At 34.6% G+C, this 17,010-nt stretch overlaps 1 protein-coding gene across 5 annotated transcripts in view; it reads right to left on the reverse strand.

Moving 5' to 3' along the window:
* LOC145664722 (sorting nexin-14-like) overlaps positions 1 to 17,010 on the reverse strand; it is a 245,233-nt gene that overhangs the window by 40,590 nt on the left and 187,633 nt on the right. For all 5 annotated transcript variants that reach the window (XR_014127514.1, XM_081731601.1, XM_081731600.1 and 2 more), the window contains 5 exons: positions 16,522 to 16,636; positions 10,188 to 10,343; positions 7,635 to 7,759; positions 6,279 to 6,337; positions 383 to 527 (listed from right to left, as the gene is read on the reverse strand). Coding sequence is in view for 4 of the 5 variants with exons in the window: in XM_081731601.1 (XP_081587727.1) it covers positions 383 to 527; positions 6,279 to 6,337; positions 7,635 to 7,759; positions 10,188 to 10,343; positions 16,522 to 16,636 (600 nt within the window). In the remaining variant the exon portion in view is untranslated. The remainder of the gene's footprint in view (positions 1 to 382; positions 528 to 6,278; positions 6,338 to 7,634; positions 7,760 to 10,187; positions 10,344 to 16,521; positions 16,637 to 17,010) is intronic.

Raw genomic sequence — 17,010 nt, forward strand, 5'->3', positions numbered from 1 at the left:
TAAAGGAGACGGATGATTACTCAATGTGAAGATTATGAAGAAACTGACGGAATGAGGATGTGGGAGAAAACGGAAAACCCCACGGACACGATGCTGTCCACCACAAACTCACATGACCTGGGATCGAACCAAGAAGTCCTCAAAAGGCAGAGGTAAGAGCTCTACTTCTAAGCCATAATGCCTTCATACAGTCTAAAGGTACGTTAGGTTAGATAATAACCATTCTGAGAGTACACAGAAAAAATATTAATCAAGACTCTTCAAAATTAGTTCAGAAACACATATAGGCCTATATGTGAGCATGCCACCCTATAAAGTATAAATTCAACAGCAATATGGTTTAAGAAATGAAAAGTAATACTTATAAAATAATAATACTTACAAATTCAGTTTCTCCCAGATCTAACGATGAGTCATCATCAAATGCGCGCCCTTCTACAGGTGTTGCTTTCAAAACGCCTTTAATCTTTTGTATTTTACTACTAAGTTTTGCTACAGCGGACGCTTCTTGCTGCTTCTTACTTGACCTGAAATGACACATTTACTTTAGTACGCACATTAAGTTGAAAAACATGACAAAAAATATCTAAATATCATCAACAGCAGTACTATATTTATTTCTACTGTCACGTTCGTATCTGGATGACCAAATATTCTGTTTTTAAAGGGATTTTATTTTTCGGTGCCCCGAAAAAAAATGTACACGAGATAGAAAAGTCCCTTCCTAAAAGAGCATCTCGATTTCTTGCTCGTAGTGTAATTGTTTACGTGTTCGTTACCTCATACGTGAGTTTTCATTTGGAAAAATACGGGTTCGTTAGCCCATACTTGACTCTGCACTTGGAAAAATTTCATCGAATTGTTTCAATTAATATTTTTCGAACAGACAGCGCCACAATAATTTACATTCTTCAATATTCGAAAACTTGCTAAAAATTGTTAAAAATTCGATGCCTTCCGTTTCAGACACACTAGCATAAATAAGTAATATGAAATTTCTAGTTTTACGTTCCAAAATTATTCACCGCGGTTAAGGGAAAAGATGATAGTAATAAATGAAATGGTGGAATGAGAAAAGTGAAGGGAAAACGGGAGAATGGCGACAAAACCCAAGTACATGGTGTTTTCAACCACGAAAACCACTAGGTGCGGCTTGAGATGGAACCAGGAACCCCACGAATCAGCATAAATAGCGACGACCTTATCTAGGAGAACTGCAAACTAAACCAGTATGCCCTCCTTTTATTATTATTTATCTATTTATTTATTTTCTAATTCTGGTCACTAGGGATACATATAATAAAACAAAGGGAATAGATATGATAAAATTATAAAAATATTATAATATCAAGTTATTTGCTAATGGACGTTACGGCATATATATATATCTAGAATTAAATGACAGGCCCTGACCTTTTATCCAACAATGATTACTTTTTTCTTATATAATCATTGTTGGATATAAGATGAATTTCTGTTCTTTCAATATACATCAGGTATTTAACTCTAGCAAATCAATACGGTTTTGCTTTAACGAACTGTGGACATTAATAAATACGAACGAATGAATGAAATACGATCAGGTTAATACAATAGAATTGAATATGACTAAATGGCTTTTTTTCTCTCTTTCTCGATGAGATTGTGTGTGGGTCGCGGTGACAATGGTACAGCGTCCACCACTGGTGCATGGGGGCCCGGGTTCAAGCCCATCTCCCGCCAACTTTGTGGTGGACAAACACCGTGTGCGTAAGTTTCCTCGGGGTTCTCCCGTTTCATCCAACTTTCTTCATTCCACCATTTCATTCATTTCTAATCCTCACCGTCTCCTTTAGCTTAGCCGGCATAACCGTGGGATGTAAAACTCAAAGATTTCATTTCATTTTTTCGACGAGATTGTGATTTATTGAAGCTAAATACTTCTCTTCGAGTATACTCTATACTATCTGCTTCAGAAATGCGGGACATGGTGACTCAATGATCGAGCCCTCACCTCTGATGAAAGGGGTGCCTAATTCGATCCCAGGGCATGTGAATTGGTGGTGGATAACATCACATCCGTAGGTTTCCTTGGGTTGTACTGTTTCCTCTTCCTCGTACCACCAATCTTTCATTAATCATCCATCTCCTTTACCCTAAATGGTATAACTGTGGGGTGTTAAAGATTTAATTTCATTTTTCCTTCTGTAGACACTTATGTTTGTATCAATTATTATAAATTTCATACTTCCGCCCTTATTTTGCCCGACTATGGAAAGCACACTTTCTGTTTCCTGATAGACATTACTTAATAATAAAACTATTGTTTTAAGCTTACAACTTGGGTTCTCTCGAAGCACTGAAATAGGACAAAACGTATCTTCTCGAGCAAAAAAAAAAAAAAAAAAAAAAAATGTCCCGAGTGAGTCAGAAGTCCCTTACCAAATCAAAGCAAGTGTAGACAGCTGGAACTGGTAACTGTAGGGATACGTTAGGCCAAGAGGGAACCTTTATGGTGCGTGTCCGGTGAACGGTTGCAATCTTGCTGTCCGCCATTTTGAATCTTGCTCAAAAAATTTAAATGGGAAGAGGGTCATGTCATATATGAAACAGGGTTAGAATTTTAAGAGACAATGGTATAATTAGATTTAACATAACTGTAGTAGTTTTGAAGTTATCACATGAAACTCAAATTTATATCTTATTTCCAGGTGATGAACCACGCCATTTGCCAAAGCTGACCGCATCGAGATCGTCAAAATATGAGGTGGTAGAAGTGTCCGTACTGTAGCTCGTGATTTTAATGAAAGGTATCCTCAACATGCTCCAGTTTCGCATGTTGAAGTGGCACAGTTACTACCAAGTTCGAATAGACGGTACAGTTGAGGACTGGCCATGATCAGGTAGGCCCCAACTACAACACAAGAAGGCACAGCTACGGCAGTACTCGCATTATTTGTTAAGTCTCCACAGCACATCATACGTCGATTAGCCACGTCAACCAAATCGTCATTTGCAGGGTGTTAAAGACGCATATGTGGCATCCTTACAAGCAGCAGCTGCAGCACCATTTTTCTGAGGATGACCCAGATCGGAGAGCGCAATTTTTTGAATGGGCAGAGGAACCACCGCAGCAGGACCCGAATTTTGCAATTCAACATTTGCACACCCATGAAGCTAATTTTTACGTTATAGGGGAGGTAAAGAAATTAAATCTACGCTACTACTGGTCTCTAGATAACCCCAATGGACAAACCCGCGTAAAATGGTTGGTGAACGGAAAATTACGATGTGGGCGGGAATCTGAGGGACACTTATTATTGGCCCATTTGTTATTTCCTGCACCTTAAGTGCAGAGCGTTACGTGGACATGTTAGAACAACTCGTTCTTCCCTCAGTGTCGGCTCCGGATGGCAGCTTTCCCTTATTTTTACCAACATGGTGAGGCGCCACCTCATTATGGACTGCAGGTTCGTCATGGTTTACCAGATCACCTGATTTATCACCATTGGACTTTTACCTGTGGAGTCACCTAAAGGTAATGGTATATGGTGAAAAGATTAAGGATCTGGTTTATTTGGAACAACGGTAACAGAATGCATGTACACAAATCACGCCTTCGACATTGCTCCGTGTTTATACAGCTTGAGAGACACGTCCGCAAACATGCATAGCGCAAGACGGCCAGCATATTGAACACATTTTGTAAGAGGTAATCTGAGTTTCGTATGATTATAACTTCAAAGTTATTACAGTGTTATATTAAATTTATTTACACCACTGAGTTTCTTTTAAAATTCTAGCCCTGTTTCATAAATCACATGATCCCCTTTTCATTTTTTTTTTTAAGCGAGGTTCAAAATGGCGGACAGCAAGGTTGCTACCGTTCATTTGACACGCACCATAAAGGTTCCCTCTCAGCCTAACGTGTTCCTACAATTATCAATTCCGGCTATATACACTCGCTTCCATTTTATAAGGGGTAATCAGGGACTTTTGACTTATTCTGTATTTTAGTGCCTAGACGGTTAACATTTTGCATATAACATCTTAGCAATAATAGTAATACACTTACAGACCTAGAATATAATACAAAATAAATATTTTTCATCCAAAACACTACATGCCTCTATATATTAATATTGAAGAATGAAAATCAATTTCATTCATTTATCCGGCTAATTTTGTTGAGCTAAGCGAGCGAAGCTGTTCTAGGTTTCTAACTATACTATGAATAAGAATGGAAAGTCTTACTGTATTACTATCAGTTTATAAAACCCTCGGGTCACTGTTTGCTTTTTTTTCTTTCTTTCTTTCTTTCTTTCTTTCTTCTTATTTGTGTAATTAGGTTTGTCTTTCTTAATATCAGAAGATTTTTTTCGTTTGTTTGTTTGTAATGGGATTATTCTTTTCAACTGAGTCTGTCTATCAAGAGTATCAGAGCAAAAATGTAAAAGGTAGCGAGAACCAGTTTTTAGATATGAATTCTGCACCCCAAGGACAGGTTCCACCTTCGTCCTTATCTCCGTATGGAAAGCGGAAGTAGTACGTCTTGTGATATGAAGTAGCGATTAAAATAAGTAAAAGTAAAAACTGAATAGAAAAAAAGTATTTTTAAAAAGAGATATTTGGGCACCAGGTTGGAAACTACATATACCTTAATCCAGGAATGCAAATAAGCATTAAATTTTACTAGCCCACGAAAGAATTTTACTAGGCCACATCCCACAATATAAATAATTTACTTTCCTTCAGCATGATATTAAATACTCGCCCGCCCGATGTCCCTTTACAGACACAAGTGAAGGAAGGATGTTTTGATAAAAATTGGCAAGGAGTATCATAAAGGGAGATTTTTTTCCGATTTTTTTTTCAATATCTCGCACCGTTTGCAAGATTTGAGCCTACTTCCGGTTGGAGTTTCTGCTTCATGTATGATCATTATTTTCTTTCTTCTTGCATACAGTATTACAATGTGTGCAATGTAATAACATTACACACACAATTAATTATAATGTCAGTGATATATGGTGTTCATTGGGCAAAACATTTCAAACAATGAAGATTCATCTTAGACTGTAGAAATGGCTATTATTCGTTTCTTATTATCATTTGGCCATGAAACAGACGCCAGAGAGATATACTAACCCCATATACAAATGTGTAGTGTGGGAACATACAACTCGTAAGATATGATGATTTACTTTTTTTTTAAATTTCAACACTTCCAGTGTACCTCTAAAAATGTAATAAAGAAATAACGGCCACTTTTTAAATATTCAATTAGAACTGAACAATCTACACAAAATTTGCAATCGATCAGTGAAAACGGCATTCTTCTAGAGCCTATGATTCCCGAGAGCTCACTGTGGGCAGGATTGGCCACAAACATATAAACTTTTGTTAACCATAAACATATAAACCTAGCATTTTAATATATAGATGATGTAACAATGATAAAAAGTTCTCCGACCAAAATACTTCAAACGAAGAGTTTGAAGTCATAGGTCTAAAGCAATAATTTGTCAGTTCTCTTTACACAACCTGTCTACAAGCTGTAAATACAGAATTGCCGTGCACACAAATAATATATGCGATATTGATTCGTACATACATGTGTAACTTCATGCATTTTAATCTATCATGCATATATATATATATTTATTTTCAGCTAAAGCTACTACTTACTATATATTAACACAAATTAATATTAATTATTTACCTCCCCTTTGCTGGAGATCCTTGGACCAGCGGAGAACTAAAAATATTACCAATTTAAAATATTGCAAAAACATTACAGGAAGAATTCAAACATTACTCAATCAAATTATACTTTTAAGAACATTAACTGACGAAATCAAATTCAAATTTAACTCAAAAAGCATTTCTTGTTAACTGATTACTGACGTTTTGTTTGTTTGATTCCATTATTTTATTTTTCTTGTTTTTAATTACTTCAATGTGAATTTGAAGTGTACGAAATATAAACCGAACTCCAAACATCTGAAGTAAAACCCAATAATGTTATTTCTGCAAATGATTCATATAAACTTTCTTTAACTGTTTCCAATTATAATAATGTGTCACAGTCAGAGAGAAGAACTGTACAGCTGAAATATGTAATAATTCACTTGAGAAACAAATCTTTGTGTCCATGAAATTATTCTGTCCAATATTTACATTTAAATTTAAAATTTTCTTAGCTCTTCATTTTCGTAATGATTTGTAGGATCAGCCAGTTATTTCCAGAAAACATTATTACAACAACATGACAAAAATAAATTGAATTATATACATACCTTGAGCCACTTTTATTGTAAGTTGTTGATAATCTTCGCCCACAAAGAAATGTGTAATACTGAAAAATCAAGAACAAATAATAAATTAAACATTAACAAATTAGACCCATTTCGATCCTCAATGGGAATTCACGTTATTCAGACCTCTCTCATTAAGTTGTTGTATCAACGTCTCATACAGCTTTGATGCTGGAAAGGACGTTGAACTACAAACAAACTAATCAATTTTAAATACATATCAACAGTTAATTCTATATTTATTTCCACATTAGTATCACTTCTGAATACTAGAATAGCACGAAGCGTAAACCTACAGCTTACCGTTGCACATGAGCCATTACTACGAATCGAATCCGGATGTACTACACCAAACGGGGGGACATTAACCATTAACCTATGAGTGATCTCTATAATACTGCAATTTCCGAAATTAATGATGAGAAAGGTAATATTAGCAGCATAGTGTAGATTAGGGCTCGAAAAATTTTCTGAAGATCTACGCTCCAAATCTTAAAATCGGCTACACATTAATACAAATCCGATTGATACATAGACCTACATCTTTTGGCCTTAAATTTTAGTTACTAATGTAAAAAATACAAGCTTACTTTAGTCTACTTCAAAAATAGTAGCAACTGAAGACAATATATGTGAAGTTCTACAAAGTAACAGTGTGTGCTTCTCTTGTCCATGTACATATCTTGTAGTTTAAGCACTGAAATCTTAACTGTCCATTTTTATGGATGGATAAAAATCCTCTAATGGTGGGCATTCATGTTAAGATTCAAGGTAAATTGAAAACTTTGAACTTAATAGGAATTATTCGTAACTTGTTTTTAATCCATCCAAGCACATAAAATCTGAACTACTGGTAGGTAAAAACTGAGAACACTAAGGGAAAAAAAAAAAAAGACGACAGACTCGTATTTCCAGTCGCCATGCCATGGCGACTTGCCGCCCGGGCACACTGATACACATCATTACACGAATGTTAAGTCGTAGCATTTGAATATAATGCTTTATGTTAGCCCTTCAACATTTTTTTTTATCTTTCTCTCTTTCTCTGCCTCCCTCCCTATCCGATATGTATCAGGCAGGTAATTTCAAAACTTTTTTACAATTTGCAGATACAACTTTCAAGGCTACAAATTCACCATAATTACTCTTATTTTAATCCCTTAGAATGCACTGACCTATTGGTTAGAAAGTTTCGGGTTTTTTAATTGACAGCGTGCAAAACAGACCCAGAAAAGCTTCACATTTTTTTTTAAACATATTACTGAAGAAAATAACACGAATTGTTGTAGATATTAAAATTACTATTAGAATACCGAATTACTGAGAACTACTACTTACATCATCGCTTTGGTGGAACAGTGGGCATAAAGAGTTTTCTAGCAAGCTGTACGCATACTCGTATGCCTGGAACAATGGAGTCGTTGTTCTTAATTTTATCACATTTTCTACTGGTCCAAGTAGTACTGTAAAAATAAAGATGGCCTCAGCAACGTATTTAAAAATAAATTTTACAGTGTAACTACTATCATAAAATAGGGCAAAAAACAGCCAGATTAGAACTAACTGTGATCTTTACATGCTCAAGACGTATATGTGCGTCATTTTGTCAAGTCGCACTTACATCCACTATTTATACTTATGAACAGTATTTCGTAGGCTATGCTTTCTTTCTGCCCGAAATGGTCCAATACTATGAATTTGAGTGGCGTTTTTTCCACTCCAGATCTATAAAGAAGTTAGGCAAAATTCCACCGATTTTCACACGAACTAATGTTATCTGAAATAGATACAATGTGTTCTCAAATTCTATTCACCGTCATAGTTTCTTAATTTGTTTTGGAGAATGATGGCCTACAACCTCTTACCGGCAATTCTTACCAACAACAGAAATCCACCAGCAACTGAAAGTAGTATATAGTGATAATGTAATGAACAAAAGAATGGGAGAAAATGGTGTGAAATGTTCAAGAATTAGAGAGCTGGAGAATGCAGTGACCGCCTGGCTTAATGAACTTGCGACAAAAATCTATAACATGAAAATTTTGAAGCTCGTGAACAGATATGACAAATGTTTAAATGAAGGTGGTGATTATGTAGAGAAGTGAGGGAAACTTCAAGTAATAGAAATGTTTTCCCAATAAATATTTTCTTTTTTTTTCATTTTGTACAACGGTCTTTATTTTCTGGATGACCCTCGTATATCAATCAATCATTCAAATAAATAAATAAAGAAAGAAAGAAAAAAAGGATAATTTCTAACAAATATTATGATCAAAATATGACCTCAGTTCAACTTGCTTTAAAGTACCTGACAACGAATAACGCATAATGCGAAGTGAGTAGTTAGTTAGTTTTGAAATTGTAACTACAAATAATATTTGCGACATGTATGTCAAGTGACTGAAAAAGTTCTACTACTCGAAGGTGCTCATGACTATAGTTAGTGGCAGTCCGTGCCCTAAAAGGTTGTACGGTGCTGCATCATATGTGTGAACTGTCAGTCGCAAAGATGAAGGTGCAACAAAGCCTACATTGGGAACTTTGTTTCACGAAGTCGAACTGGTTCAACGTGGCGGAAGCAACCTGAAATATTTGTTGAGTGAAATGTGGAGCAGTTGATCAGAACAACTATCAAATAGATCAAGGAACTTCTCTCGCGTGTAAGAACCTCTTCGAGGTTATAAAGGCAAATTCTCCGACTAGAATTGTTAAGAGACGAGCTCGTTATTTCTCAGTCCAATGTGGTTCACCATCTTCATACCCTCGGTAAAAGCATCCGGAATTGCCTCAGAATCGACCCCAGTTCAAGTATAGATGAACAACTGGAAAACCCGTGCGATATGCGTTTTCTGACGATAATATTAATGTGTGATAATAACTGAATATTTTCCCCCGATAACCTAACGTGCATAAGCAGCAATTGAACAAGTCAGGTGCTGGAACCTGTCGCCAAACATAAGTATTTCGAGAACAAGCTGATGATCTACGTCCAATGGAATTACGGAGGGATAATTCACTACGAATTCATTTCAGACGAACCATGCTAACCTGCAGTCTGAATAGTTGGAGTAACTATATACCATTTTATGCTACAAATGCCTTGCACTGCTGAACACAAAACGAACACTTTTGCAACAAGATAACGGAAAACCTCATACCTATCGAATTATTAGGATTCAGCTCCCAAGACCCTGGAGGAATTAAACTGTAGCCACATCCACATATAACAGAAATCTTACATCCTCAGATCATCATTTGTTCCATGGCTCGCGATAAGTGGAAGATGCAATGCAGGAGTTCTTCGTCTCAAACGAGAAATGGTACTAGTCTCTTTTTTGAATGTTAGGCAACTTTCGTTGTAACCTGACCCATCAAGCAAGTAATAGAAATAATTCAAAACTTTTGAGTCACCCTTGTATCAATTTTTTGAAGTTCGGTCAAGCTTTTTGTACATTATTACTTAGATCTTCCAATTATTTGAAATGAAAGATCATTCTGATATTTTTTGACATCCATATGAATTATGAAATAGAAATCTAAATATTAATCTGACACCTTATTGTGCAATATTCCACTACGGTATAAGCTTGAGAATTAGAGAAGAGAAAGAAATTAATTAAAATCATGAAATTTTTATGTCTATGCAAAGCCAAAAACGGTTTAGTTACGACATTCTTCAATACAAAGCTCTTACATACAAAGATCTTAAAATTGTCGTAGGTAATTCAATAAAGAGCCAGAAAATAACGAACATTATATTATTATTAATACACTATATTATTATTTTTGTGATTAATAGTGACTCATAGCTTTGGGTTGTGACACTCGTTATATATGAAATTCATTTGTAGCAAATCCACTGCAAAGTTTAAATATATAAATATTAATTACCTTGTCGCATTTCTTCTACGATATCTTCTCCGAAGTTAATTCTATCAGGCGAATCAGGACGAAAGTATACGCTAAATAGATCCCATGCTTCTTTGTACAAATTTACCAGATCATTATGTTCTAAATCTGGATTTAAAATTTTACGATTGAATTCCTCTGCAAATAGAAGCCGACACATAAATCAAAACTGTAATAATCCTACATAAAAATAAAACCTTACCAAACCGAACACTTTTAATAAATAATAATGCTAAAGTTTCAGCAATGTATCATTGCCTTCATCAGGCACAATATCTTACTCTGGTCAGTTTTCATTTAAGGCAATGTAATAATCTATTGTTTGTTTTCTAGCAAGAGGGGAAAATAATTAAATTTACCTCTATTGGTGACACAAGCAACGCTAACAAAGAACATCAATAAATCCTTGGACTTAGTATACGTTTCATTTAGTAATTGCCGAAATTTTCAATAGGAACTTCTATCTTTTCCAGTAGAGTTCTCTTAAAGTATCTACTGCAAACTCATCAGATCACAAGGCATCAATCGTTGTGGTAAGAAGTATCAATATATTTTGTTTTCAGTAATAAAAATATATGCACAAATACCTCGACATTATTAGTAACGAAAGTTGCACTCTTAAATATTTTAACTTTCACGGAATTATTCTGAAACTTCTCTTGATATTCAAAATTTTCCAGAATCGTGCAGCTGTTCTATACACAGTAATTTAGTTGAAAAAAAAAAAAAAAAAAGTTACCAACCTCGCCTTACCAATTTAGCAGTCTCTGTATAGACTCATACTTGGTTTCAACACTGACAAATATTTTCCGGAACGATGCTCCGGTTTCTTCCAGTCCCATTAAACCACTGACTATATGGCTGTCACCTGAAGACTATAAACCGTGCTAATCTTATACTTGTGAATAACGTGTCACATTGATTAAATTTTCTACTGCTTTTGACTTGTCATAAATGTCCATAAAGTATACATTTCATTTTTTCACTTTTCACACGATACAATTCGTCGGCACACTTCCACTAGTTATTTTAGACTAAGTACAAATTGGAATTCCTATACAATAATTTCTTTAATGCCCATGATTCTGTGGCGAATGTTATCGGTACTGATAATATCAGGTATAGAAATTGTTGGAAGAAATTTTTATTGCTAAAAGAAATCCTTTTGTTTGATGCTTCTATATCACAATCATTAAGCCATGAAGTGCTTTAAAACACCGCAGAGGAAAATACGAGTTTTCACTGAAATTTTTTGCAATTACTACACGACAAACGTATAGCAAGAACAGTCCAACTTAATATTTGTACACATGTATCAGTTTAGTCCTTTAAGTTGATATCAGAATATACTTTTAAACTTCTATTTAAATTCTATTTAACTTCGTTTATTTGACGTAAGTATTGATTAACTTTCCACTACATTAAATAAGATGGATGGTTGACTGGAAGTGAATAATGATGAAAGGACAAAAACAATTAAAAAAAAAAAAAAAAAGGCAGGGACCCCGAAGTTGTCCATAAATGTAACGGCCTATAATCAAACTTGAAATCTTTTACCTAAACAGTAAGTTCCCTACTACTAAGCTATTGTGTTCCTTTTCCGTTTAATTCTCAATATATGACACGTTTGAATTGTCAATTGATAAAATGTATAGCAATTTTATAATGTCTCTGTGTTTTATGTGATATCTGAATAAATGTATTTTTTAACGGATCAACCCAGAATGATTTACGTTTCAATTTACAGATGTTGAAAAGTGATGTTCTTTTCTATAAAATAAAGTATAGAAGATTGATGAAAGTTCATAGTATATAAACAAAGATATTTTTTGGACCCTTACTTATATCGTTATCCAACAAGGTGGCCCATTTCTAGTTCTGAAAAATCTTGCTTCTCTACTCATTACATGATACAAAATCTTTAGGAATCCAACAATATCTATTCTTTAAATGAACAGGGATCTCTAAACCTTAATATTTTTTTTTTCTTATCGTTTGCAAATTCTCTCTAAAAAAACAGCTTAATAACAAAAATCAAGAAGTATATTTTCCTTAGTTACTAAACAAAGATTAAAAAGAGGTGGAAAAAAAAAAACACTACTCTTATTGATATAATAGCTTACGCGCCTACGGCACGGGAAATCTGGATGCAGTTTCCAATGCGAAATCATGTGGTTCTGATCTAGGGTTGCCATTCCCGGGATTTTTATAGTTTTTCTGGTATTTTTTTACGTTATACGTTTTCATTCTCCCAGTAAAACGATTTCTTCCGTTAATCCTGAAAAATTTTAAAATGTTTTTATAAGTTAGTGCGACGTTTTTATATCCTATCTAACCGTCTAACAGGCACCCGAACCTTATTCTTAAGAATAATTTGCTTTTAGCATCTTAGCCTTTGTCTGTTCACACCATTTCGATTATATCAAAGTTTCAGTCAATCGTGATATATATATATATATATATATATATATATATATATATATATATATATATATATATATATATATATATATATATATATATATATATATATATATATTTAGGAAGACAAGCTACTGTGAATAAATAAAAGCAGAACCAAGTGGCTGTGTATTTCAATACGTCCTGCACGGATCTTTTGAACTATAAAAAAGTGATGTGGGACTTATTAGATGCAAAATCTTCATTAAAATACAATGAAAAACGAGAAAGATTTGTGTAATATATTTGCTGGTTAGATTTGAGTTTAGCGTTTCTTCAGTATCGAGGTTATATGAGATGAGGGCCTACAACTTAACGAGGGACCCGAACCACATGAGCACCCATTGGGAATCAAACATACTTTTCTGTGTTTTTATGTGTTGGAGTTTTTTCAATCAAACTGGCCTAGTTTTCAATTAAAATTATTCTTCGCTACTAAATGGAATTAAATATATGCTTCTTGTACGTAAATTCTGAATATCACATATTTTCCTTTTTTCACTCTTAAAATCATAAAAAATCTTCCTTTTCTTACTCTGAAAAATCTAGAAACCCCATTCAGATCCCACGTTAAGCTGTAGGTCCACGTCTCACATTGCCTTGGTACTGAACGAAATGATAATCCATATTAAGCAATTAACCAATCCAATTATATGAAAAAAGAGTGCAATTTCAATGTTGATATCTTATTTATCTTTAGCTTTCTGCAATAGTTTCATTATAGGACTCTTTTCTAATTTCCTGACGTGGGAGACCCGGGTTCGATTCCCGGCGGAGCTCATGTGGTTCGGATTCCACGTTAATCAGTAGGTCCATGTCTCATATAGCCTCGTCGCTGAACGGGACGTTAAACTCAAAATCAGCACTTAAAATCATCTTTTAATTTCCAAATATGTTAATCTTTTCTGGCAAATTACGTGCTTAATTGCCCTTTTATATTCTCATTTCGGCGACTAACTGACAATCCACTCTCCACAACTCTTACTCTTGCACTTCTTTCAGTCTAGCCGTTCAAAATTAACTCGTCTCTATTTTTAAATCTTTTCTTTTTTTCAAAGCATGTTTTCTCTCTCACGGGATGCAATCAAACTTCACCGTCACTTATTTATCGCCTGTTATTGCTTTAATTCGGTCTACAAGGTAAACTTGAAAAATCCTTCGAAGTCTAGATATAACCTACAACTGTTTTCCTACATGACTACTGAAAAAAGTTTGATATCTCTTCACCCTTCTAACGAGCAGAATCGTTTATTTATATTCCCAAAAAAGCAGCCAAGTCACCTTGTTCCAGATATTACAAGAATAATATTCCAATATTCTTAAGTTCCATTGCACTTCGTGGGTCTTCATTAGTACCGTCTTTTACAGTTTACGATACTCAATTATTGTCTCATTTCAGCGAATTCCGCTTCCAGCTTGCTCTTTTGCAGGTAAATTACATTTGCATGTACTTTTCCACACTTGTTACTTTCCTCTCACTGAACAGATATCTGGTGGATTATTTCCCTATCTTCGAAGACATTTTCTACGACGAAAAAACATCCTTTTTTCTTTATCTTTTCTTTATTAGCAACTTTAGCTAATAATGTAGTTCAGCTATCTCCTCAGTACCTCTGTGTCTTATTCATATCAAAATGGTAGTTTTATGTTTTAATTTGAAAAATACCATTCTTTCTTCAGAATGTTGCGTCCAGACTCATATTTAGGTTATTTTATGCTCCTAGGAAAAAAAAAAGTACCGTTTATTTGTTCGTATTCAGTGCAGACCTACACAATACACTGCATTCCTTACGTTGTGCCCCCAGCAACGCGACGTGGTGTACAGAAACAATGTAAAAATTAAACTGCCAGTCAATAAGCAACATCCTCAGCTTCTTCTAGCGTCAGTAGTACCGTAACGAGAAAACTCGGTTGTTCTGTAGTACAAACAGTCTTTTAAGTATAAATCTCTCTTAGATTTCTCTCTCTTGAATAGTCTTTTTCTTATTCCATATTTCAATTTCGGTATTTTTTAATATGTCACACTGGGCCCGAACCCCTGCAGCTCGTACATAAATACGGGTCGATTGCACCTGACAGACTATTTCACTGCTTAATGAACATATTCTCTACAACAGTCAACCTTAATTTGATTTAACTTGGAAAGCGTTGACCTAAATCGATCTGGTGGGTTTTTTTCCCCTTTATATGGTGTTCCTTCCATTTCTTTTAGCTCAGTTAAATTTTTAACCGCTTATTATAAAAGATAGGTCTGTGAGCCATTTAAAATGGGTTAAATTTAAATGGTCTTGTGCATTTCAATACCGTATTTATACACAATACATTGATTGTAAGTAGACCCCCGGATGTATATTGTCGTCAAGCGCAACTGAGACCGAACAGTTTTTAAATGCACAACCGACCACTTCTCCCAGATCTCTACAAATCCTCTACAGTTAGAACAAAAACCACTGACGTAGTAACACCGAGATCTCAAGACAGCGAAAACTTAATTGCAGTGGCTTCTGGCGATATTTTTGGAAAATTTATCCTATTGCATCAATAAAGGATGTGGTCTACTTTATAGGTCGTGAGAAAGATACCGATTTTACGCCGAGGAAGATTTTTTCAAAAAAAAAAAAAAAAAAATCAGCTTACAATCAGGCAAATATGCTGGCTGGTAGTGAATGTGTTAAAAAACTGATTGTCCAGCAAAAGTTGTCGTTGTGCTGTTCTGTCCCTGATACTAACTCTGGTGGAAATAGTACATGATTTCATCCCAGATTGTGGAGTTTGTTTTGGAAAATTATCATGGCCATGGGTTTTTCGAGTAATCTTGTTTCCTCCCACATTCTCAACCCACCATTTTTTCAAAATCATTCAGTTTTACTTATCTGCCTCCTTTAGATTGAAGAGCACAACTATAGGACATAAAACTTGCAATCATTTTATTTAATAAGATTTAATATTATTCTAGCAGACATAGATATACTTTTTTCCTGGAATCTGGAAAGTCCTCAAAACTCTCCCTCCTGTTCTTGGCGACATTTGTTAGACATGTATGACCCCCGTTACCTAAAAATCAACGCTGCCACATCTCTCTGCTGTTCCTTTCTTGTATCTTCCATTTAATTCTTTTTTTTTAAATGCTGAATTTTGCTTATTTCGATAGGATCTATACAAGTGTTACGGAAGCACGGCAACATTGAAGATAATAGCAGCGTACGTGCTGCCTAAGATCAGCCGAAGGTTGTGTAGAGAAAAATGGGTAGTAGTTGGAGCAAGAGATCTCTAAGTTTGTCTGCAACAGTAATTAATTTCTTCTAACAATAACTAGTTAATATTAATTATTCCTTCTAATAATAACTAGATTTCTGTTAATAGATGAAGAAAATATTAGAGAACTCCTCTTTATTTATACTTTGTTGTGATTTCTTGATTTTACGGTTTTCATACACAGATTTACGCGTCACACCTTTCAAGAAATACTGCAATATATACCAGTAATATCGAAATCTTGAAAGAAAAGAGAGACAAAATTATTGTTGGTTGGTTTGGTGTTCAACGTCCTATTCAAACACAATGGCGATATCTACACTTTAACGTAGGGATCAAACCACATGAGTTTCCACCGAAAATCGAACCCGCATCTCTTACACCGAAGGAGCGCACGCTAACAATATAGCCACAAGAAAACTCTACAGAAATTATTGTATTCACTACTGTTATTATTCTTGGTCATGCCCCTGGTAAAACCTTCACTATCTTTCGGCTGTGCCGTGCTTTTATACCTTCTTTCGTTGCAACACTATATGAAAACTCATTACAACTCTGTAAGACAGATTCACCACATATATTATTTACACCTAACACTCACCAACATCAAGGCAAAACTGAAGCACATTTACTGCTCCCTCTCCTTTGAGGAACTGCATAAACGGATATAGAAGACTTTGGTCTTTTAACACAGTCGAAACATTTAAATGTAAGGCCTGAAATAAAACAAAATTGTTGTTCTTGTAATACTTCATAATACAATAACATAAAAATAAACTTTATATTACACTATATATGCTTTTGTACAGCTGCCAAAAATGTTAGTATTTAAAAATAGAATTACTTCTATAATCAGCTACGAAATGGTAAAAGTCATTTCAGTTCATGGTCAAACGAGAAGGTGATTTTCCGTAACTTACAAGCTGCCCACTTGATAATTCATTCCTAACGTTTGAGAAAATAAATTGTATAGATAAGGAAATGATTTTTGCTGGCGACTGTGTCAAAGCAATCAATTCGAAAGTAAATATCTTCAAACTAACTGAATGTATCACAAAATAAATATATGACTTTGAAATTTCAAATACAA

This window comes from Thermobia domestica, chromosome 11 (genome assembly GCF_964235325.1).
Source record: "Thermobia domestica chromosome 11, izTheDome1.hap1.1, whole genome shotgun sequence".
Classification (NCBI taxonomy): domain Eukaryota; kingdom Metazoa; phylum Arthropoda; class Insecta; order Zygentoma; family Lepismatidae; genus Thermobia; species Thermobia domestica.